The sequence below is a fragment of the Festucalex cinctus genome, chromosome 1, assembly GCF_051991245.1.
Source record: "Festucalex cinctus isolate MCC-2025b chromosome 1, RoL_Fcin_1.0, whole genome shotgun sequence".
Classification (NCBI taxonomy): domain Eukaryota; kingdom Metazoa; phylum Chordata; class Actinopteri; order Syngnathiformes; family Syngnathidae; genus Festucalex; species Festucalex cinctus.
The window spans coordinates 47,038,731-47,063,595 of NC_135411.1; the positions used below are offsets into that span (position 1 = coordinate 47,038,731).

Here is a 24,865-nt window from a genome sequence, read left to right on the forward strand (position 1 = left end):
AAGTACAGATACTTAAAAACTGGCAAAAACAGAAGTAATGGTTAAATAAGTTAAATAGTACAGACTGAAACATACTGAAGTACAAAAGTAAAAATACATTCACTGCTAATTATCTACCTTACCCATCTTGACAACTTGGCATGACGAAAAATAAACAGAACAAAACATAGTTTCTGTCTCTTATTAACTTGCGTAGATTTCATACTGAGAAGAGGAAAAATCACTGGACACAGCTTTGCTACAATCCAAATTCTGACAGGATAATCAGCACTGAATTGACAACAGATCCTGCACAAGTTTGAACACACATTCGAGCAACCAAGGCTTCTATTCAAGCAGATATGTATTTGCGGCACATGGAGTTGAGTGTACACAATAGACAGATGCTACGCAAATTAGCAACTATTTTCTAGGTGCTAGTAATGGTATTGGATTTACACTTGAATGGCGCATGGTTTCCGTGGATATGCTCAAATCGTTCAGAAACAACAAATAGCTGGATTTTCATGAATTTGAAGCCTCATTTGATATTCTTGATGAGTTTTAAACTTGACTTACATGAATCATTCAAATTTGGTGAGGGTATTAACTAAATGCTTTTCGGACCAATTATGTTACCTTGGATCATTTCCCGTGACACAAATGGTTCCCTCTAATGACACATTAATGTGCTGTAGAACAATAGTTAGACATCACTGCACGAAAATGACGCAACTCAGGTTCCTGGTAAGCGATATTTAAATACTGTACCTAATTTTTCAACTGGTTTGCTTGGGTGTTTAGCGAGTTTGTACCCTGTGTGGATGAGGCTGGAGCAGAAGAACCCCCCCCAACCAGTCTGATGTGCCCTTCTCAGTTTGGTTTCAGATCCTTAACAGCAAGCTCTTCCAGCTTTTTGCATCAGTCTCTCACTACAGACAAGTTTGTAGGATTTTGACCTTACATCAATTCTTCTCATTAGTATAACATATCTATTCTATTCTATTCTATTCTATTCTATTCTATTCTATTCTATTCTATTCTATTCTATTTTATTTATTTATTTATTTATTTATTTGTTTATTGCCCTTCACGTCTTTTAGAAAATGTGCATGTCGTAAAAAGTTTTTTTTGTTTTGTTTTTGTTTTTAATAAGCCTTGTTTTCCTATACACTATTGTCTAAAACGTAATCAAATCTGATAGAAAACATAACAAAAATGGTCAAGTGTTGAGTCTATCCAAATTGTATGTTTCAATCCAGTAAATAAGGATTTAAAAAAATGTACCTGTCGTTCATGGATTTCAATTGGCCACATATGAGGCCACGATGCAGCCCAAAGGTACAATTTGATATAAAAAGTTGTTACATTAATGATGTATTGTTAATCTACAGTTGGACATGACGTAATCGAACGAAAATGATCCACCACGGGCATGATGCACCTCTGTGGATGCTTGTTTGGGGCATTCATATGACATTTTCCCCAACACCCCCCACCCCAACCTCGTCGATGATCACTTCTCAAGGGGCATCATCGCAGCTATAACGTCACATACACAACTGCCCTGGGGAACTTCCATTGCCTTTGCATTAAGATTACAATTGTTAATTGCTGAGTTGTATGTACCTTAAAAAAAAACAAAAAAAACAAACAAAAAACATGTTTTTGTTAGTAGTACAACAGCAGCAATGTAGTTGTGTATTTTTTCTTTGTATGAGTAGACATATTTCGTAGCTCACGTTTGCTTTGTTAATAGTTGTACTTTTTGTTTGTTGTGGTTGTAACTTACTTATTTACTTTTACATGTTTTTCCGTGTTTTGTTTCAGTAATCGTTGTTATTTGGCACATTTGTTTTATTAGTATATTAGCAGCGTGCAATCGGAGACTTTAACATATGTGCAATCCATACAAATTATCCGATGCTTATCTGATTTTTATCTTTAGACTCGGAAGAGACTTGGTAGATATCTTTTTGGATGATCTCTTTTGTCTTTATGCAGCAGTGACGCGAACTGCATGTGCCACTTGAGCGGGGTGGGAGGCGGGGGAATCCGGATTTGTGTCTCTCTTCATGCAAACGGTGTAAATCCAGCCTGAGAGGTGTGGCCTGATTATTAAATAAGACAAAATAACCACAGACGTAGTCAGAAAAGAAATGTCGTGGTACAGGTACGCTCATTCAATTCCGTGTATGGAGGAAGAGTCAGCACGGGACAAATAAACGGTAAGTAATGGCTGTTGATTGTACAATTAATGCATTTGTTGACTTCCGCGTGAAGGAGCTGCTCAGCATCGACACTTTTTTTACGTGTAATTTTGGTCGTTTGCAGATGCAGGTTGTTTCACGTGTTCCTACTTGTAATGTAAATAAATCAGTGGACTGGAATTGAGCACTTTGATTTCTGCCGACCATGTGTCAAGAGAAGCCCCGTAATGCAAACAAAACACCAATTCGTAGTAAGGAACAATTAAGTGTCGAATAGGTAACCACAAATTTAACTCAACTAAAAGAGTCTTGTTCCTTTAAATATGCGACTCCAGTCCTTGCAGTAATTACTCGAATAATAGTCCCTAAAAATACTTCATGAAAAGTAAAACAACACCAACGCATTGACAGGTATGATATTGTTTAATTAGAGCATGGACGTCAAATAGGCAAAAAATATAGAATCAGAATGTGCAAATTCAGAAATTGACAGATCATATCAATTTCATTTCAAGTAAAACAATGATTCATACATCTTGTATCAACATAGTTTTGGTCTCTTAGGTAGAGTTGAATTTTTCTCTCAAACAGTCCAAAACTGTTTAAGTGCTCGTGGCACTGAGTAATTGAAGTTTGAATTTAAATAAATAAATAAATAAAATCAAAAAAGAAAACCTGAAGATGCAGCAGCTATAAAGGGCCCTCACAACCTGGGCCACGTTGGGGTACTGTTACATAGGACAAGGATCGTCCAAAATGTAAATGTTTTTGCCAAGCCATGTGTATGCAAAGTTTCATCAAAAGGCCAAAAAGGATGCACAATTCCCAAAATAAAATCAAAATGGCAAACTTTATATGGGGTAGATTTCACAGACTTCCGGATTTCACACATCAGCGCTGTTTCTGGCCACTGCTGGCTGCATTCCAACAGTCGCACCCCACCCCTGCACCCCCTAACCGCGCGCTGCCCCGATGTGCGGGAGTGCGCAGGGCGTCTCAGCTCTCTGAAATGCTTCGGACAACTGAGACACACTACACGCTCGCAACCGTCGACGTGAACACGCACCGAGGGGCACAAGAGCGGAAGTGCAGGAACTGGGACGCGGCCCACACGTTGCAAATAGCAACCGGAAACAGTAGTGATGTGTGAAACCCGAAAGTCCCGCCTCCTCCATGGCATATACCCGATAGAAAGCATCTGTAGCTAAAGCCAAACTGTTTCAGGATTTTTACTTTCTGGACCTGGAATGCAGTAGTAAATAGGAGCGTGACGATATATCGATATCGTAATCAATCGTGATACTTTCTCGCCTGATAGATGCATGACAATAGTGTTTAAGTAAGACACAAATTTGTTCACAGAAAGTGTTCACTGTTAAGAAGACATTCGTACTTAAGTACTCACTGTGAAGAAGACGCCAGTTTTAATATTGTGTTTCAGTGATGGTCCAAAAAGAAAGTATTTTCTCATTGAAAAAACATCAGTTTATGTCTTGAGTAGTTTTATCGTAGAGTGTCGTTGATTTATGACCTGACCAATATATCGATAATCGCGGTATCGTCACATCATGAGATAATCGTTATTGTGAGCCTTGTATCGCATATCGTATCGTGAGGTACCCAGAGGTTCCCATCCCTAGTAGTAAAGCCATAATTACAATAAATATTTGTATGAGAAACACTTTCAAAAGGACGGAAAAATGAGAAATCAACTTTTTGGAGCGTTTAGTCGTGTTAAAATGCTAATTCCTTATCAAAAACATGACTGAAGTGGTGTTTTCATCCATTCACCCCTCTAATGAGAAATTCTAGGTCATTATGTAACCCAAGCACCAGCCCCTCCAAACCTGAGAAAACGAGCTGCTGGCACTTTATGATGTCATTAGGTGTCTTCTCCGGGTACTCCGGTCTCCTCCCACATTCCAAAGACATGCATGGCAGGTTAATTGGGTGCTCCGAGTTGTCCCTAGGTGTGCGACCCTTGTGAGGAATAAGCGGTCAAGAAATTGGATGGATGGATAATAATAATAATAATAATAATAATAATCATAATCATAATCATAATCATAATCATAATAAACATCATAATAATTTACAGATTATTCTTAAATGCAAAAAGTCAAAATAAGCAAAGAAAGAAAGAAATTTTGCCCAGCAGAAAAAATGCGGGTCTGAAGGGGCTATAATAGAGAACTGCTGACTGAGGTGCTTTAGAACAAGACTCCAAATTCTCTTGTGTTTTCGTTCCAGCACTTCTGTCAGCATGGGGACCAGAGAAATTAAGTTCATCAATCAAGGCCAAGAGGATGAGATGGTAATTGTCCCAATCTATTTATCCATCATTAATCAAAACAAAACGATTATGGATACGAGTGGTCGAAATGAGGAGGCCAGACTAAGCTCTCTTCGAGAACACCTCGGCACGGTATCCCCTTGAAAGTTGCTGGATGAAGTGGCTCTGCTTAGGCTGCAGCTTCCGTGACCCGACCCTCAGATAAGCTTAAGAAGGATAGATGGCTATTTATCCAAGTGTCTACTATATCCCTTTTGGAGTGTAATTGACACTAAGGTGTCGTAGTCCCATGCCTATCCAAAAATGTACCTGCTCACCAATTTGTGCTTTGTGTGCTCTTTCTATGACGCGCTACAATGCCACAAGACGTGGCCAAAGCCCTGTCTAAAAAGGAATTGATCTCAAGGAAATACAGAGTCTAAACTTTGTATTTTGGGGAGGAGCTAACTTTAACCTGAGTTGTTAGTGAAAGTTATGAGAATCTTCATCGCTGTATTTAACATGTACTTCAGGTTCATTGAAAAAAATGTAATCCTCTGTAAATCTTTTATGATCTTGTAGAATATGTTTGAAAAGATAAAGCTGTTTTGAGTTAATAATTTGTGGTATATTTACAGTTAAACTATTCATTTAGGCAATTTTATAAATTTTTAAAGAGGAAGTTAACATTGAACATTTCTTGACAATGTTATATGCCTAAACATGATATTCTGATTAATATTACATCTGTGGAATATGAGTTATGAATCAAAATGCAGCTGTTTTTATCCATCTCAAGGGGCTACTAGCTATTGACTGAAGATGCTCAGGGCTCAGGCAACGACCAATCACAGCTCACCTGTTTCTGAAGCCGAGCTGTGATGTAATTTTCACTCGAGTCGACAGCAAGTAGTGATACAAACTGCTGGATTTTGCTGCTTAACTCATATTCCGATCACGCAATATTAACCAGAATACCGTATTTAGACTATAGTGGGCTTGCATAGAACATATTGTTGTCAAGATTTTATTTAATTTTTTTGGTTTATCTTTATTAATTACCTGTGCTTTTTATTTTGCAATCTGTGGTAGGGCTTGGTCCCATCTGGAACATATTAGATGAGAGATTCTAAGTGAAATATTGTGGTGGTGTTAATTTTGCTATATATTTTTTTGCATGCGTTTGTAATGTACTGAGATGAGAGGGAAGCAAATGTGTCTCTAAAATTGATCTTTGAAAAACCCCAGTGGTCACAATATTTCGGGGAAGGTTTCCTGCATCAGACAATGCAGTTTCTGTTAATATTGTGTTTCCACTCAACAAAAATGCTGTGGAATTATTTGAAATGTCAGACTTGAAGCTGAGGGTTGATTTCGTCAGAAAAGTGAACTATCTGTTGATATGGGCATACAGGAGGTGTGGGGTTACCGGCCCTGCCTGTGGAAAATGATCCTGGTGGGTGTTGGTGCCGTTTGCTCCGGTGGTCTCCTGCTGCTGCTGCTCTACTGGCTACCTGAGTGGGGTGTCAAAGCCACCTGCACATTCTGCTCACTGGGGGAAGCACACACTCTGCTGCTCAGGACCACGGTACGCTCAGACAAAGATGCTCGCTGTCACACGTTCCTACAGGTCTTACTGCTTCAGTCAGGTCACTATGTGGTACATCAGCATGCTCAATGGGGCTGTGTCAAGTCCAGACAAGTTCATTTCAGGTGTGATTCCATAAGGATTTACAGTTAAGTCCAGAAGTATTTGTATCTGTACCTTCTTGGAGTCCTGCAATATACCAACTTACTGTTTAGCACAACTTGATGAAGTAATCATATTTGAATCTTTATTCATTGATGGTAGCTTAAAAAAAAAAAAATGCAAAACTCCAACGCTAGGTGAGTCATAGGTAAAATATGCAGGGATGACAGATTTAGTTTACAGCTTTTAATTGGTCCAAAGTTAGGGAGGAGTAAGTGGTTTAGTGTTGTCTGTTTTATCGGCATGCCTGCCACCTATATCGGTATGCACTTTTTTTTTTTTTTTTTTTTAGGACCACCTTGACGTCTTTCAACTTCACATCCTTGTTTCATTCATTTTCTGTAACGTTCATCTTCATCATAATCACATGGGAGCTGGACTCTACGCCAGCTGATCTTGCGTGGGAGATGGAGTACAATTTCAAGGCACATATATACAAACAATCATTCACAGGTCCATTGGCATAAATGTGAGTTAGTTTTCAATGAACTTAAGAAAACCCCGATGAAGAAAAATGCACACAAGCATGACGGGAAGGAGCTGAGATAGGAACCCTGAACGCCCCCCCCCCCCCCCCCCCAAACACAACACAGTTTTACAATACAAAAAAATATGGACTTATTTTTTTTTTTTTTTTACATGTCATCACGTTTTTTTTTTGGAGCTGCCTTTGATCGCGTCATACACAGTCGATGTGCGCAAACAAACGAGATCAATCACAGACAGTATATGTGAGGCATGCAGGTTGGGGCAGGGCTGAAAAATATGTTCAGCAAACCAGTTTGAAAAAAAAAAAAAAAAAAAAACTTGCACACATCCGAAACAAGCCAAGTGGGGTGGCATTTCTAAAGCGGTTCAACATTGAAAATAAGTTGTCGGGTTTAGCTTCAATTGAAAAAAAAAAAAAAAGTGTGAATTTTGAATCAGGGGAAAGTGACGTATGTCTTAAAGCAGTCAGCACATTTGTAGCTTTTTGTGTGGCAAGATTCCAGCCACCCTCCTCAAAGTTGCGCCTCGTCCCAGTAAAAGGGATACAGAGCATGACAAAGATAGCATTCAACTAGTTGTAAGTCGATGTTTCATTAGTAGAATTATACATTTTATGAAAGTTGAAACGTTCCTTAGTCACTAAAGAACACTACGGCTTAGTGTTCCTTTAAATTTAATGTTACATATCAGATTAAAATGTTTAGATTTCAATTTAACACTTAGATTTAATATTTAGATTAAACATTTATATGTAGATTAAATTTCACATTCAGGTGTAACATTTATGTAATATTAGGGGTGTGAATTGCCTAGTACCTGACGATGCGATTCGTATCACGATTCACAGGTCACGATTCGATTCGATACCGATTAATCCCGATACGAATTTATAAGTCGATTGTTGCGATTTTTTTTCATTCAAATTTAGAAAATACTAATCAGTAAGCTTGTAGAGTGTAAGATTTATATGAAAATGTATTATTTATTTATCTGAAATTTCAGTCTTACAGAGGTTGTAATCTGTTTCATGTTTAAACAGCATTAAAATAAAATATTAAGGCTTAATGTTCCGTTCATATAACATTCTTCCATGCTCAAGGTGTGAATCCTAAAAAAAAAAAAAAAAAAAAAAAAAAAAAAAAAAATCGATTCTGCCGATTATTGAATCGATTCGAGAATCGCGTGATGTAGTATCGCGATATATCGCCGAATCGATTTTTTTTTTTAACAACCCTATGTAATATATAGCAAAGTTTGCAGCTATTGTTGTAAATGTGCAAATAAGTGACTACAGTATTTTAAAAAGCTAAATTATGATATACACTTAAAATAAGTAGCTTACTGTGAAAAACATTTGCACAGTACTTGCAGTGTATGCTTACAATTTGTTGTGGTCTTATTGTGATGTTGATACTGAAATTGATACCAAATCTAAGTGCCATTTTTCATGTCACATTTATACACCTCAGCTTACATGTTCAATGATAACAGACAAATCAGTTTTCATTGCTTTCACAGGATGATTTCAGGCTGTGGACTCGTGCCAGAGTACACGTGATGTTGGCTCCAGGGAAGACCCCCTTTGATAATGTCGATCATCAGTCCGCAGCTCACTTACTGAATGGACACCACCGCGACCACCAACAAAGCCTCATTCTTGAACAGAAGGAGCAAAGTGGCAAATTCTACCACACAGAGTCTGCTAACATCGTGAGGCCCGAATAGATTTGTTCATGTTTGTGTTGCTTGTCAATAGGTTTTTAATGAAATGAGCCAGATTACCCTTTTCGCCCTGTGCTTTTCATAGGTCAACTACTTCACTCTCCACAGCATCAAATACTACTGGAATGAAGGGACACAGGAATTTGAAACATTTACGTACGAGTCCCGTAAAACACCTTGCTATCACTGGTCTTAGTTACTCTATATTAGCTGTTGATTTATGATCTATAGCAGTGTTTGTTTGTTTTTTTGTTTGTTTTTTAATACACCTTTCCAGGCCACCATCATGACCAACAATGAATTACAGTAGCATAGTAGAGTTGTAGTTGGTAGTGTTTTGTATTTGATTTGTAATCTACTGTAGCTTTATGCGCTAGTCACCAGCTAGCATGCGAGTTAACAGTATTCCAAGGCTCTTTTCGGCTAACCGACACTGAGCTCATGCACTTCAACTCCTGCTTTGGGAATTTAAAAGTTAAATACAAATGAACTGTACTTATCATAGACAGCAATTCTTTTGCTCACACTTTGAAAATCACTCATCTATTTAATGAGAGCAGAAATAACATTCAAGTGACTTTTTAGGGGCTTGGAGGACAAAAAGGAGAGCTGTGCAGCCATTCACAGAGACCACAGCTACGGACTAACAAAGACGACACAAGACTACAGGTACCAACATTCTACATTTTTCCTTGGACTAGTGTTTTTAGCTCAAGACATTTACTGGAAACAACAGGTCCTCATTTCTAGTCTCAAATGTTACTTAAGAAAAAAAGAATGTGGCACTCACCCACGCATGTTTTCTAAACAGCACTCCACTAGAAGTGTTTAATGATTGGGAGTGATTTTACGTTGTAGAATATTATCAGATTTAAAGTGCTATACCTTTATCACTATGATGACTTGGTTGAATTTCAAGACCTCGTCCTGAAGCCCACTCTGCTTTTATTTCCTTAAAGGGGAAGTCAAGGCAAATATTTTTCTTCCCAAATCTGCCATTTTGGCTTGTACTGCCCATTGAAGTCTCGACTGAAACTGAACTGACATCACAGTACCCATGAGCTCCGCTTGCAAACGTCACATGACCAAACCCAGAAAACAGGTGAGCCTTGACGGTTGTTGTGATGTCATTTTCAGTCAACAGCAAGTGGCAGTACAAAGCAAAATGGCAGCCTAAGATGTCTAAATATGGGTGGATTCTTGTTTTTGCTTAATTTATATTCCGGAAATGCAATATGAATCACTTATCAGAAAACTATAGTAGGGCACATAGAACGCTACGAAAATGGATGGATGGATGTTTGACCTCGCCTTTAAGAAGCGTTCTCACAACAAATCCTTCAAATATGTTTTTGAATCAGACCCACTGCTTGTTGTCTGCAGAGCTTTGTTTTTCGGCAAGAATGAGATTGACGTACAAGTGCCATCTTTACTCAAGCTGTTTGTAAAAGAGGTACGTTTCGGGATAAGAAAAGAACATTTGTTTATACTTTTTGCCTCATATGTTCTTTAATGATCATTTATGTTCTCTTCTTCCCTCAAGGTCTTGAACCCGTTTTACATCTTCCAGCTCTTTGCTATTATTCTGTGGGCTGTTCAGGACTACTTCCATTATTCTCTTAGCATGTTAATTTTTTCGGTGCTTTTAATAGCTGCCTCTTTGTACAGCATTAGAAAGGTGAGCAAAGTTGAACCATATATTTGACCTCTTGAAGTCTGCCATTCCTATGAAATAAAAATGTGTTGATCATTATTCTATTTACGCTATCTGCAGATTTGTGTGTTTATATGTATGCACAAAAAAATACGGCTACAATGTTTCAAAAAAGGAAAAAAAAATCCTGTGAAATTTTAATCTAATGTGAGCAAAATTTGTTATGCTTATACTGCGCATTTAAACTGTGACGTCAAAGCGGATTTCATGTGATCCAATTTGCACTTTTGGCAGCAGTTCAACTTAACATGGAAATGTCGTGTCACATATGTAGTAATCTCTGTTAGATTATCCTTTCCAAGCTGTCTGTAGCCTTGATTTTTATTTTTTATTTTTAATTCATGAGTCTTTAAATCTTTTCTCTACTCTCTCTCATTCCAGCATTATGTGAAATTGCATAACTTGGTGGTCGCACACAGTATGATGCCAGTTTCAGTCCGCAGAAGAAATAAAGGCACGTATTCCATTAAATTCCCTAATTCTATTATGAAATAACAACTGTGTGTTTTCAAATACAGTTGGGAAGTTTTTTTGACTTATGAGATGCTGCATCATCGTCAATTTATTTATTTTTCCAAAATTTGAGTTATAAGTAAGCTCCTGATACCCTGCCGCTCAAGTACAGTAAAATAAATGAAATAAAAAATGGTGCAATTAAGTTTTTGTAATGCTTGTGTGCAAGAAGAGACGTTGATGTACTTAAGAGTTATAATTGATATTTTTTTTTTCTATTATATGGGTGGGAATTGATAGTGGCCTTCCAATTAATTTGTATTTGAAAATGTATCTCATATACATATGTACAGGTATAAATTTGATCACATGTAAATTAAGTTGAAGTACCACTGTAGTAACATTCCCTTTAATATGGTTTGAATGTATTGATCTGGAATCCAGAATCTGGAGGACTATCAGTAATTGTCCTGTTTTTCAAACTTGATTTCAGATGTTGAACAGGTCATGTCGACTGAGCTGGTACCCGGTGATGTCATCACTATTCCAGCCAATGGGATGATCATGCCCTGTGACGCCGTGCTCATTCGTGGCACCTGCATTGTGAATGAGAGCATGTTGACAGGTTGACTTTCCACATCTTACTTTCATCGGGGACTTAGCTGACCCAATAGACCTCTTAATACTATAACTATGACATGGTTATAGTAATAATTAATAGAATGCAAGTGCCATGTACATCATCTGTTATAGTTCAAAATTATTATTTTTTATTGACATTAGAAAAGCATAAAACAATTTAATAAAATGATGTTAGACAGGCCATGTTGACTGAGCTCGTGCCCTGTGATGAAATACTTCAACTCACCACTTTCTGGTTATTAAATGTATTGTAGTGTTTTTGCTAGTCGAACATGGCTGGAACAGTTTTGCTTTGACCAAAATATCAGAGAATAGGAAAAGAAAAATACTGATGTCTGTGGGCGAGGGAGCTGACGGCGTGAAGCAAATTTGATTGGTGGAATAAAACAGTCCCAATCCTCGTAAGGTCAACTCAAATCTTTTTGATAAAGCACTTGTGCAAAGCAGTGTGTAGCAGCCGAAAGTCTAAAAATGTGTTTTCATTCATTAAGGCCTATAAGTTGACATACGTTCACTACCGTAAGGTAAAGAATTTTGCTCCTCCCTTAGTCAAACATTCCTTTGACCCTAATTGACGTTTCTTGGATGTCTGTCTGGTTCTCCAGGAGAGAGCGTACCTGTTACTAAGACCAGTTTGCCAAGTTCAGGCAATGACGCAGAGAGGATCTACACTACGGAGGAACACAAGCGACACACCCTCTTCTGTGGCTCACATGTGATTCAAAGCCGTTACTATGCTGGCGAGCTAGTAAAGGTGGTCGTGGTCAGAACTGGTAAGGACACTGGTTTCAAAGGGTGGAAAATATATGGAAACTTTCTGGTAAATTTTCACGAGTTGTTTAGCCTGGCAATTCTGGACGCACCTATATCCCAAACTGTAAATATTCAATGGGAAGTAGGTGAGGTTAATAGGCCTTAATGGGAATGAATGGAAATTCAAGAGTATTTTAACTCATTCACTCCCAGCCATTTTCACAGAAGCAGTCCCGTTCGCTCCCAGCTGTTTTACTGGATTGTGACTGATTTTGCAAGGCCCACAGAATATTGTGTTCCAATTGCTATAAAAGCATGGAACTTACCAAAACAAAGATTAAAGTCTCTTCTTTCATCTGGAAAAAAAAATGTTTCTATCTGTTTCCGTTTTGCAGCAATTAGCATTAGAAGAGAGCTAGGTTTCATCAGTTTTCACAAATCTATTTAAAATTGTAAGTAATTTAGCTTTAGCTGGCCGTTTGTGTAATAACTACCATTTCTGCAATCGTTCTTTGCAGTTGAGAGGCTGCATCAAAGCCTTCTGTATGCTCTAGCATAAAAAAAACAAACAAAAAAACAAAAACAAAAAACGTATAAATATGTCTTTGGGACACTTAGAACATTAAAAAATAAAAACGTATTTTTACATTATTGGGAGTAAATGAGTTAAATAGGGAGTTTGCCATGTTAAAACTGCTAGCAAGATTTGAATGTTGCGAAATTTTCAAATTCATAGAGAACTCGGATCCAGCTTCCAAAAAATAGCAGCGCTAGCAATACTAAGCTAGCATTAGCTTAAAATTAGTAAAATAGGTTTCCTCAACTTTATTTAAATTCCTTATCAAGAAACAACCGTTAAGTTAGTAAATTCCTGGTTTATTGCCATTAATTCCCATGGAAGGTTTCTAACTTTTAAAGAATATTAGAACTTTTATGCTAAGTTTTGACAAAAAAAAAAAAACAATCTTCATCAACTGTTTTGCCTTACTAATGCATTACATACATTAATGTACATTCATTGTTCATGATCCAACAGGCTTTAGTACAGAAAAGGGCCAGCTTGTGCGATCCATCCTCTACCCGAAACCCACCAACTTCAAACTGCACCGTGATACGACACAGTTCCTAATGTGCATGGTGGTGTTGGCAGTGCTGGGTTTCTTCTACGCCATCGTCGTTGATGTCATATTGGGGGTATCACTTCTCAAATTCATCAGCTTGTACACTTTGCAACATGACGTCACGTGGAATTCCGGGTGGCAGAATCCTTAAAAACTTCTAGTATGTTTTGAGAAAACAGGGTAGGCCCACATGGCATCAAGGATGATTGTAGCCTCTTTCCCTACTGCTGTAGTTTGAATATGTCAAGTGTCAGTTGGTAAAGCAGGTTTTACCTGCGGTGAATCATTTCCAAGGTACAAGGAACATAGTGGACATTCAGACATAGTTAGCATAAAATCATTGAGGGACTTGCTAACTGACTTTTCAGTCCTTGGATTAATGTTGCAGCGGCAAAATGGATATTGTGCTATAGAGCTGATGTTAGCTAGCAGGAAATCCATTATGTTTTGCTAAATTACTCAGACAAAGCAGAGCAAACATTTCATACATACCTGTGGGAAATGCCTTTAACAAACCCGGATGGGGGTTTGGCTCCCAGCCTGTTTCTGTAGGATGCCACAGTCATGCAATCTTCTCTGTACAAGCATTTCAGCATTCACTTCATTTATCCTTCTCATAAACAGGATCCTCTGGGTTAAATTTCACATTTTTTTCCACGAAACTGAAACAATTTTTAAACCGTTTGACATGCACAACTGTGAACAATATTTCTGTAGTTCATCAGCTCTAGTCAATCATTTTTCTGCCACCCGGAACTAGCTGTTGTTTACAAACATTATGAAATGATCTATACAGTACCATGAAATTATAATGTGTGTGTCTCTTTGTTGATCTCATCCAGGTTTCTGTTCAGGCCATCATCTACGACGCTTTGAACATTACTCTTATTGCCGTGCCTCCGATCATACCCGTGGCCTTGACTGCCGGTCTTTTGCACGCACAGCGGCGCATGAAACGAGTCGGCATCTTTTGTTTCAGTCCGCAGAGGATCAACATCTCAGGTCAGCTGAACCTGGTCTGCTTTGACAAGGTGGGCTTCATTTCATTGCATTTAGTTGATGTACACTTACTAGTAGTGCCTTTTGGTCCACCCTGAACTCTCACCCAAAAGTCCAACACCCTAAAGTTTTTGTGAGTACTTGTGTCTGATTAGGTCTGAGCCATCCAGGCCGGTCATGGTAATCAGCAAAAGTTAAATCAAGGAAGCTGGAATCTTCACGGTCGTTAAGCTGTTTCACATTTCTTCAAAAGGGTTCTTCAGTTGTAAATTTTTGGGTGTGGAGTTCTCCTATTTGAGTTTCTGGTGGGTGTGGGGGGTGCTAACATGACAGGTGTTGGTGTTGTCGCTAGGTGTGGTCGGTGAATGACATTTTTTTCATTCATTCACCCGCCTAGTACGGAGCAAAAAGGCTCCCTCGTGGCCACTTATTCCATGGAATGTGCCAATCTTTGGGGAGAGATGTCTCTGCCCCAAAGATGCCAACAAACACATACAGCACACCTGGAAAGTAGAAATGAAGAAGCCTTTTGGATTAAGGGTCAAACAAGAAGTCCAAATTCCTCAATTCAACTTAAGAAACCTCAAATAATCCACAAACTGACCCAGGTAGCATGTAGCTCATATGTCCCTGTCGCTGATTTTATGACATCGTCACATCTTTAACAACTACAGACATTATCATTAATTTCGAAAAGGATTTTTGCAGGACACTTTTAGGAGAAGCCAGTAAGAGAGCAGATGGTACTAATGATAATGATGATACTAATACGTAATGTAATGATAGAAAACCACAACATCATTTTTGTCACGTTGAAGTGATGAACTGTGTTTTACTTGCGCTTTACCAGGACTAGGGGGTGCAGAAATCTGTGGAGCCCCAGTTAAGCCCCCCAGCATTTTCTCTGATATTCTTAAAATGTATTTAGATAAAGAACCCTTTGAAGTCTTAATATCTTAATAGAACTATGATGTTTTCTGTTGATTGAACTAAGCTATTCAAATGGTCTTTTTTTTTCTTATTAATTTATTAAATGTCTAATTAATGAGTGACAACCTAATTATAATTCCTAACTTTCAGTATCCTGACTTTCAATATTTACTAGACTGGCACTCTGACTGAAGACTGTTTAGACCTGTGGGGTGTTCAGCCAGCTGAAGATGGCATGTAAGTTGTTTAATCTTGTGGATACAGAATTCTGGGTCCTCATACTTTAAACATTACTCACTTAAAAGTTTCAATGTATACAATTGTCAAAACAAAACTGGTTTCTCTAGTGTTGTGTGGTATCAATCTGTCTATCCAACTGTCTACAATATGAGAGCAAGTGGACATTGTAACCTTGAAACGAGTGTACAGCATTTATTTTCACCACAATAGATTCCTGAAAACATGTATCGTGATTCATGGACATAACGACGTAAGCAGGCAAAGGCTGCGTTCGACACTGATGATTTTCATGGCAGCATTAAAAAACACACACTTTTCGAGTTTAAAAACAGTCAAATTGGTGAGTCATTTCTTCCTTGTCTCACAGTTTCTCAGCGCCAGGCATTAAGATATCTACTGAGACTTCTTTTGCCGCCTGCATGGCAACTTGCCACTCCTTGATCACCATAGAAGGCAAACTCTGTGGGGACCCTTTAGATGTCAAGGTGTTCAGTGCCACCGGATCGGTAATATTCATATTTTCATATTTTAAAGGAAACATATCATTTTTGCTTTCACAAGCATTTTTGAAATTAATAACTCACCAAAACCTGACTGTGTAACTTTTCCGCTTTTGATGTGTAGTCTAACAATTCAGAATCCTGAACTAAAAATTCCAAAGTCAGTTTTCAACAATACAATCATAGATTTTTGTTTGTCCAGATTCTTGAGGAGGCAACCGAATACCAGACTGCACTTTACAATGCCAGAATTTCCACTGTTGTTCAATTTCCGGATCAGGTAATCCTTAAACACCGTCTTTATCAAGTGAGCCGTATATTTTTCACTTGATGCTGCCTATCTCTTGGAGAAATGTTAATGTCATCTATCTTTTAGTCCTGTGAGTTTGGCATTGTGCGCCAGTTCCCGTTTTCATCGGCACTGCAGAGGATGAGTGTGGTGGTCCGACAGCTGGGACAAAAACACTTTGACTGCTACCTGAAAGGAGCACCAGAGACTGTGGTTAATCTCTGCAAACCACACACAGGTCAGACATGTGTCCATGGACATTTGAAGTAATCCAGTATGTCCATTGATACATTTTGAGTACCTTCATCTGCCACTGAAGGCGATATTTGTCAAAGATTCATTTTAACTGGACTGTCACTGTCAATATACTTTCAACAGAACTGTTAATATACTGAGCTCACATGTGACAGACAGGCCTGCCCTGCCACGGTTTGTCTCCACAGTCCCACAGAGTTTCACAGAGACCCTGGAGACTTACACCCGGCAGGGGTTCAGGGTTATTGCTCTGGCACATCACCAGCTGGACTCTGCACTCTCCTGGCATAAAGTCCAGAGCCTCAGCCGGTATGCATTCATCCACACAGCATCATTGCATGATCGCAGAAATACCCCACACAGAAAATGCTAAGATGTTTTTTTTTTTTTGTGGAGGACACATCGTAGTAGTAGTAATGTCTCTAGTTTTGAAACAAAATATTTTAGAAATGTATGTTTCTAAACATGTAATTAAAATCATTCACAAATTCACACAAAAAAATGCTATGTGAAATGGTTTTCTATTGTATATGTTACATCTAGTAGAAGAGATGCAGGTATATAAGTTGACTTCAGTGTTTTTTGTATGTGCTTGGACTTAAAAGAGAGCAGATAGAGACCAACATGGACTTCCTTGGTCTGATCATCATGCAGAACAAAATCAAAGATGAGACTGCTGGTGTTTTGCTGGATTTACGACAAGCCAACATTCGGACTTTAATGGTTACAGGTAAACACTCCTTTAAGGTTTTCTCAAGTCATGTATAGTATTTTTTAGGGTGTGAATTGCCTAGTGCCTGACGATTCGATTCGTATCACGATTCATAGGTCACGATTCGATTCGATACCGATTAATCCCGATACGAATTCGTAAATCGATTGTTGCAATTTTTTTTTACTCAAATTTAGAAAATATTATTCAGTAAACGTGCATGTACACTGTACAATTTGTATGAAAAGGTATTATGTATTTATCTGAAACTTCAGTCTTATAACTGTGAGCCACTATATTTAACAAACATGTAATCTGTTTCATGTTTGAACAGCATTGAAATAAAATATTAAGGCTTAATGCTCCATTAATATAACATTCTTCCATGCTTAAGGTGTGAATCCTAACCCTAAGTAAGACATTTTGCTGAATATTTTTCCATCAAAAATGGATGTTTAAAAATCGATTCGGCTGCCTATTGAATCGATTCGAGAATTGTGAGCTGTAGTATCGCGATATATTGCTGAATCGATTTTTTTATTTAAACACCCCTAGTATGTTTCAAGTTCAGATAAACTCGTTGTTCTTTGCCATCACCTTTGCGTGCTGCTAGGTGACAACATGTTGACCGCGATATCAGTGGCTCGAGACTGCGGAATGATTGGAGGCCATGAGAAAGTCATTATTGCAGATGCCGTTCCTCCTAATGATCAAAACACTGCCACTATCACATGGCGATACTCCGAGAACCCACTAAAGACAAACAATCAGGTAAGCGAATATTATGTCAAAAATATTATGATTATTATTATTACTGGCATGGCAACAAATAAATACAAATGGTTAAAAATAGAACTGGGAGATCTGGCCTGGATGCTTTTCATTGTGACTCTCCAGTAAATAAAATAAAAAAATGTCTTTGAATGTGCTTCTTTCACTCTGTGCTCCCATTCAGACTACTAAGATAATTTTAGCTGATGATGGATTGCAGAGTGAGGAGGATCCTGGCTATCACTTCGCTGTGAGTGGGCGAGCCTTCAATGTCATCACTGAGCACTTTCCACAACTTGTCCAAAAGGTATTAAGATACATTTGTCACTTCCAGTTGTCTGTGCCTTGGGATGACAAAAAGTGGATGTTATTCTTTGTCTCTCCTCATGGGGGCGCTAAAGCTCCTCCTGAGAGCCACTGTGTTTGCCCGCATGACCCCAGACCAGAAGACGCAGCTGGTGCAAGCCCTGCAGAGCATCGAGTCAGATCATTTATGTATTTTCACATGATGTGTGTTCTTTATGGAAGTTGAGTGTATAATGGTATCTTTTTTTTTTGTTTTACCATGCAGTTACACCGTTGGCATGGTTGGGGATGGTGCGAATGACTGTGGGGTAAGTATCTGCACTTACATATCACACATTCACAATTTTTTTTCTGTGGAATCTTGCACAGTGGTACCTTGTCTTATGAGGTGAATTCATTCCGTGACCAAGCTAATTTACGCTACATTAGATTGTAGTTTAATTGTGCATAACTAAAGTGTTTCTTCAGACAATTGGGTGAAAAAAATATCATGTGAATTTCTTCTGTTGAAGTTTTGTTTCGGTCTCTTCCAGGCACTTAAGAAAGCTCACAGCGGGATCTCTCTTTCTGAGCTGGAGGCCTCTGTGGCTTCGCCTTTCACCTCCTCCATCTCAAACATCTCCTGCATTACCAACCTCATCAGGTAGCTTGCTTGCAGTTGGACATGATTTTGTTAGCGTCATCCAGGTTTTTGACAGAGAATTTGATGTTTCAGTTGTGTCAACTATCACTGTTGTCATACATAAAAATGCATGTTTACATTCCAGTAATAGTGAAACTTAATTCTTGAGATTCTGGTGGTTCCCTCATTGTCCACAGGCAAGGCCGTGCTGCTCTTGTCACAACTTTCTGCGTCTTCAAATTTATGTCCCTCTTCAGCCTCATCATGTTTTGCGGAGTCATTCTGCTCTACACGGTATCTATTCTGAAATGTTTGGTTATTTTTTGACTGTTTCAAATAATACTCATTGATGTTACTCATTGAAAGGCATGGTGGTAATGGGTGACCTTAAAGGCGGGAAACATGCAAAGCTGCAAAGGCATGAACAGGAACATTCAAAATAAAATAAATTAGATGGTAAATAGATTATTGGCCAGTTTAATTAAAAAAGGCCCTAATATTAAAGGGGCTGTCTGCCGGTTTCACTCAGGAAAATGCACTTTTTAAATACAGGATTTAAACAAACAAACTACTTCTCAATTTATAATATGGGCTTTTCATAATGTGTGGGGGTGATTTTGTCCTAAACCCCCACACCCCCACCCTGTATTTTGCCATTTTGTGTTTGTTTTGTAAACAGTGGGACGTTCCTGTGGAAAGACAGTGTTTACACATGTGAGTGAGTGAGTGAGTGGAAAAAATAAAAATAAAATCTGTGCGTGCTTTCAAATTGCCGCGGGAGTGACGTCACGCAGCTGACACGTTCGCCCGGCCCCGTTTGCGACACGCCACCCCCCGCTCTGCGATTGGCTGGAGGGGTGTAAACACTGTTTTTCCACAGAAACGGCCCGCTGTTTACAAAACAAACACAAAATGGCAAAATACAGGCTGGGGGTGTGGGGGTTTAGGACAAAATCACCCCCACACGTTATTGAAAAGCCCATATCTATAAATTGAGATGTAGTTTGTTTGTTTAAATCCTGTATTTAAAAAGTGCATTTTCCTGAGTGAAACCAGCTGACTGCCCCCGCACATGTCTAAACAGGACTGTCAGGATAATCATACACAATAATTAATATTACAAGAAATTTATGTTTTCATCAGAAAGGTAGCAAGGTTGTTTTGCTTCAGAAAAAGTCTTAAGTGTATTTAAGAAACTGTTGTGTAAAAATCCTTAAAAATGTTGATTATTTTTGCCAGATCCATAACTAAAGTCATTGACTGATATCTTAGTTACCATGATTAATTGGAGGTATGTGCTCGTTTGATCAATAAAATAAATTCAAAAAATATTGTACGATAATAAAATGAAAGAATCCTAACAAATGAAATCACAAGTATGGAAATACATTCTTCAGTGTGGTGTTAATTACAATGAGATTAACCGTTAGTTTTATACAGTATGCATAATGTTTTTGCGTTATGTGCAGCCACACACGTTCAAGCAATAGTTTCCACTGGATGGGGTGATCCTGAGCTGTTATGCTTGCCAGCTAACATTTACAGCATGATGTCCTTTTTTAGGTTGTCAGCAATTTTGGAGACTGGCAGTACCTCTTAACTGACACTGTGATGCTTTCTCTAATCATCTTCACCAGTGAGTCATATTAAGTCATGCACAATAAGGTGAAATGGTACAACTCATATAAACTGTTTTGTTTTGATGTATAGTGAGTCTGAACCCAGCATGGAAGAAGCTGGTGCGACGCACCCCCCCAACCAGTCTGATGTCCATCCCGGCGCTCTCCTCAATTATCTTTCAGATCCTCAACTGCCTACTCTTTCAAATTTTTACTTTCTTCTTAGTGCAGCAGCAGAGCTGGTATCAGACTCCTCAGGAAATGTGAGTGGCAACTTTGTTTTTTTATGACCCATCACCTCTAAACACATTGAGGTCATCTTCAACTGTGAAGTTGTAGTTTGTGATGAGGTTTGCTGTCTATTTTCACAAACTTTCTCTTCTGTCACAGTGAGTGCAATGACTCCAGATTCAGTGACTGCTGCAGCCTCAACAAAACAGAAACTGGAGCCCTATATATTATCAGGAACTTTGAAAACACCTCGCTGTTCTATGTGTCTGCCTTCCAGTACTTGATCGTCGCCGTTGTCTTTGCCAAAGGAAAACCCTTCCGACAACCAAGCTATAAAAACTGTAAGACTGTGTGTAAGCAAAAGAAATTGTTGTCAAAGCTTTCACTTTTTGCCATGATTTGTCCTTATTTCTCATGGTTTATTTAGACACACTGGGTTTAAAAAACAAAACAATTATCTAATGGAATTATAATTTCCAGTATATTTTTCTAGAGCAGCGTGCCCCCATCTTTGTTGAGCCAATACACATATTCATCACAAGTTCACAAGTTTTATGAATGGAAACAGGTGGATACACGTTAAATCTACATTCTGCCATCTGGTGGAAGAGTATTGAATTGTTCCACTTGTCAATATAACGTATGTCACTGCCATATACATTATTTGTAATCATAACTTTCATATCAGTTTAGTGAAATTTGATATGTCTGGCAAGCACATCTGATAATTTGTTACTGTGCTGTGGCTGGCATAGTGGTTGGGAGGTTTACTCTAGTCTAACTTTGTCTGTTTTTGAAATTTCAGGGTCATTCGTGTTAACCTGCACTATTCTGTATACTTTTATCCTGTTCATCATGCTGAATCCCATTCCTGCTGTTGATGAGCTGATGGAGGTGAACTTTGTTTTCATTTATCTATTGAACGACCGGCTTTATTTAACTATCAGTGGTGGGACATTTATTAGGTACCTCAAGTTGGAGGAGATTTACTAGACTCAGTCCACCTCTTATCAACATCACTATCATATCACAATTATAGAAACCATCAGTTGTATACCAAATGGCTTGTAAGAACGGTGAGGTTCCTCAGGGGTCAATCTCGGGACCCTTATTTATTTAATTATTAGACACACGTCTCGCTTTTCTGGCAGTCTTCTTTGAAACCATGTCAATTTCTCTTACTCTTGCGGCCATTTTGTTTTAATGGATGCAGATCGTTGCAGCCATGTTTTGCGCTGTCCAACCAATCAGAGGATGGAAAAGCACTGACATTATTTGAGTTAGTGTTTAAATCCGATTGGTTAATGAAACAGTCACATTATTACTATAGTTCAAGTTACTTGAGCCAGCATTACTAATTCTGAAGGCAGATTCGATGGCATGGCAACAGAAAGCTGCTGAAATATGATTGGACACAAATCCACATACACATAATGTAAACAATGCAGCCAAGAGAGATGTTACCAAAGATAATAAAATAGACTGTTAGGAATAAAGTAAGACAGTTTCATGGAACAAATTTTGAATGTAGGTTGTAAATGTATACCACTGATATCAGCATGATGCCGTATAAACTTCAGTGATTGGCAGGAATGATGTGTGCTCATCCTGGTTCTCTTCCTTCCCTCAGATTGCGACCGTTCCTTACGAGTGGCGCATTACACTCCTCATCATTATTTTAGCACATGCAGTTCTGTCTTTCATCCTGGAGGTATGCTCACACTCTCACAGTCTTCCTCAGAATGACTTCATTTATAATCTTAAGTCAAAATACAAAATTGCATTCTGTTTGCACAGTGATTCATTCTTTCTTTAATATTTCATACTTTCTAGCCAATTGAGTCACATGTTCAAATAGTCCTGATTGCGAATCAATAAAATGGAGCTCTGTGACCCCCCCACCAATTTTTTCCTAGAATTTGATCCTTGACACTCTGTGGAAGTTTTTTCCAACAAATCCGGGTGTAAAGTGGACCAGCAAACATCACACCGCTAACATAACACAGGTTGGCAGGATTTTGATTTGATTGAAAAACCTTATGGTGTGATTTTACACATACACTCATTATCCACTGCATCAGGTACACGCACAACTTTTGAATTAGAATGTACGTTTATATTTTATATTTGTTTGACAGTGACCTCACTGTCAAACGAGTCTGTTGTCAGTCCCAGCGTACCTCATATTGACACACTTTTTGTTTTCTACCTTCATCCTGCACCTGATCTCAGATGGCGAACAAACTTTGGGGCTCGACTTTCTTCTCCAGGATCTTCTGTCATAAAAAACGTCCCCCAAAGACTAAATATAAATATCTGGCTCTGAAGCTGCAGGAGGAGCTTGACTGGCCTCCCGCACCCTCAACCATCACCTACGCTGGAACACCTCAACACATATCAGTCCCATTTTGACACCAGTGATGACAGAAACAGTGGCTACTAGATGCCATTCCTTACCTAGTGCTATGGCTGGATGGATGAGTACAGTATATGGGTTAAAATACAAGTGAACTGAACATTAAGGACTTTGTTGGAGTACATCTGTGATTTCAGGATGTCCTTGAACCCGAGACTTGATTTAGGCTTTTTACATTAAAGGACATTTGTAACAATTTCTTAGTAGGTTGCCTTGTTTTGTGAGGGGGGCGAAACCTGACTGTGTGACAGTTGTTGAAGGCTATGGATGGATGGATCATTGGATACTTGTATCCCCAAGGGGAAGTTCACACCTTCTCCCCTTCTGAAACAAATAACAGATGGTTGCCACCAGGTTACAACAAGAAGAGTTACAGAAAGGATTCAAAGAACTTCATTCTCATATGTAGCGAGAATGTATTTGCCATAATAGCGAACAAGTAAGTTAGACGGTACTGAGGGGAGTTGTAATTCCCTCAGCAACCTCTAGGGGCACCACGTTGACTTTGCTTTAATTCCATCCATCCATTTTCTGAACTACTTACTCCTTACAAGGGTCACTGGGGGCGCTGGAGCCTATGGGCAGTAGGCGGGGTACACCCTGAACTGGTCGCCAGCCAATCCCAGGGTGTTTTAGTTTGTAGGAGCAAAATGAACCAATTGTGTCTGGTCTGCTTCCCTGAGGCACCGGGCAGATGCGTCTGCACCCCTGCAAGAGCTCAGCGAGGTAAGGTGGAGCAAGACCATTTAGAGATTTAAAAACAAATAAAAGAATCTTAACCCACAACCTCCAGGTTGGACGACAACCACACTAGGACCTGAATCACGTCACTCCTGCTGTGTTGCTGGTGTCAGGTCCTCGTACCGCCAGTTTTTTAGTCACCAGAAATACATTAGCCTATAGTGGCGAAGTGAAAACAGCAAGACTAAATGGCTCACATGATAAGAGTGTCTATCTACCACCAAGCTGAAGGTCCTCAACACTTTAGTAACTTTTTTTTTTTTTTTTTTTTTTTAAGAAATACACTGATGAATTGTACCCGAAACTCTCCCTGTAAAATTTATAATATAATAAAAAATGACTATATCACTTCCCTATTTTATTTTATTATTATTTTTTACAGTGGAGGTGAAGTTAGATTATTACACAATAGATTAATTTGCAATTGCACATATTATAGGGATTCAAGATTCACACACTATATACACTGATTTATAATATAAATCAAATCACCAAAAAGATCTTCTCCAAATTTGGAGGTCATATAAACCGAACGAAACCAAATGCTGCAAAAATAGTTTTTAATGAAACATTAAAAATCCCCGTCCCAGTGTCACAAGCATTTTATTCAAATACCATCATCAGTTTTCTGTTGCACAAGCATTTCACTTTTTCTTTTAAAACTGACACAACAGTATCTTATTTTTAATAACGCTTTTCCCTTTTGCTGAATGTAAATAAAATATATTTTCGTCCAGCAGATGTCACCACACTGAATTGAATCAAATGCCTCGAAGCACTGAACCATTTCAACATTTTTTTGCATCAGTGGTACAGAAAGCAGTGGTGAAGCAGTGTCGTGACGTGACATACTGATTTGTGGCAAAAGCTTCATGACACTGAACCATTTTGACACATTGCTTCATATTGATTCAGAAGGGCCACTGGGACCAAAGACCATAACTTCTGTTTCCTTCTCATTGAAGTTCAAGAAATTTAAAGCCATCCAGGCTTTGATTTTCTCCAGACAGGACAAAAGAGGCTTCAATGAGAAAGCGTCCTTTTTTTTTTTACTAAGCGGGACATAGGTGTGACTGTCATCCGCATAGCAGTGAAAAGAAATTCCATGTTTTCTAAGGATGGAGCCTGT

The 24,865-nt window shown here is 38.6% G+C and overlaps 1 protein-coding gene across 1 annotated transcript; it reads left to right on the forward strand.

The window, feature by feature from the left end:
- Positions 1 to 2,056: 2,056 nt before the first annotated feature.
- LOC144031396 (polyamine-transporting ATPase 13A3-like) lies at positions 2,057 to 23,192 on the forward strand. The gene is made up of 32 exons (XM_077538507.1): positions 2,057 to 2,207; positions 4,440 to 4,503; positions 5,876 to 6,049; positions 8,219 to 8,410; positions 8,508 to 8,578; positions 9,008 to 9,091; positions 9,806 to 9,875; positions 9,966 to 10,100; positions 10,518 to 10,590; positions 11,083 to 11,214; positions 11,837 to 12,004; positions 13,021 to 13,178; positions 13,948 to 14,136; positions 15,210 to 15,271; positions 15,642 to 15,780; positions 15,977 to 16,054; positions 16,151 to 16,301; positions 16,507 to 16,627; positions 16,924 to 17,048; positions 17,644 to 17,801; positions 17,986 to 18,108; positions 18,203 to 18,282; positions 18,373 to 18,415; positions 18,641 to 18,750; positions 18,927 to 19,023; positions 20,293 to 20,365; positions 20,440 to 20,611; positions 20,739 to 20,920; positions 21,385 to 21,473; positions 22,210 to 22,290; positions 22,496 to 22,585; positions 22,812 to 23,192. Exons 2-32 carry the CDS (start codon positions 4,453 to 4,455, stop codon positions 22,989 to 22,991), a joined length of 3,651 nt encoding a protein of 1,216 aa, XP_077394633.1. The 5' UTR covers positions 2,057 to 2,207; positions 4,440 to 4,452; the 3' UTR covers positions 22,992 to 23,192.
- The last annotated feature ends 1,673 nt before the right edge of the window (positions 23,193 to 24,865 follow it).

Excerpts from the sequence above, each read along its gene's own strand:
- LOC144031396 (XM_077538507.1), top strand. The coding sequence starts at position 4,453 with ATGGGGACCAGAGAAATTAAGTTCATCAATCAAGGCCAAGAGGATGAG. Across the intron at positions 9,876-9,965 it reads TCAAGCTGTTTGTAAAAGAG|GTCTTGAACCCGTTTTACAT; the intron begins GTACGTTTCGGG and ends TCTTCCCTCAAG. Across the intron at positions 20,921-21,384 it reads ACAACCAAGCTATAAAAACT|GGTCATTCGTGTTAACCTGC; the intron begins GTAAGACTGTGT and ends TTGAAATTTCAG.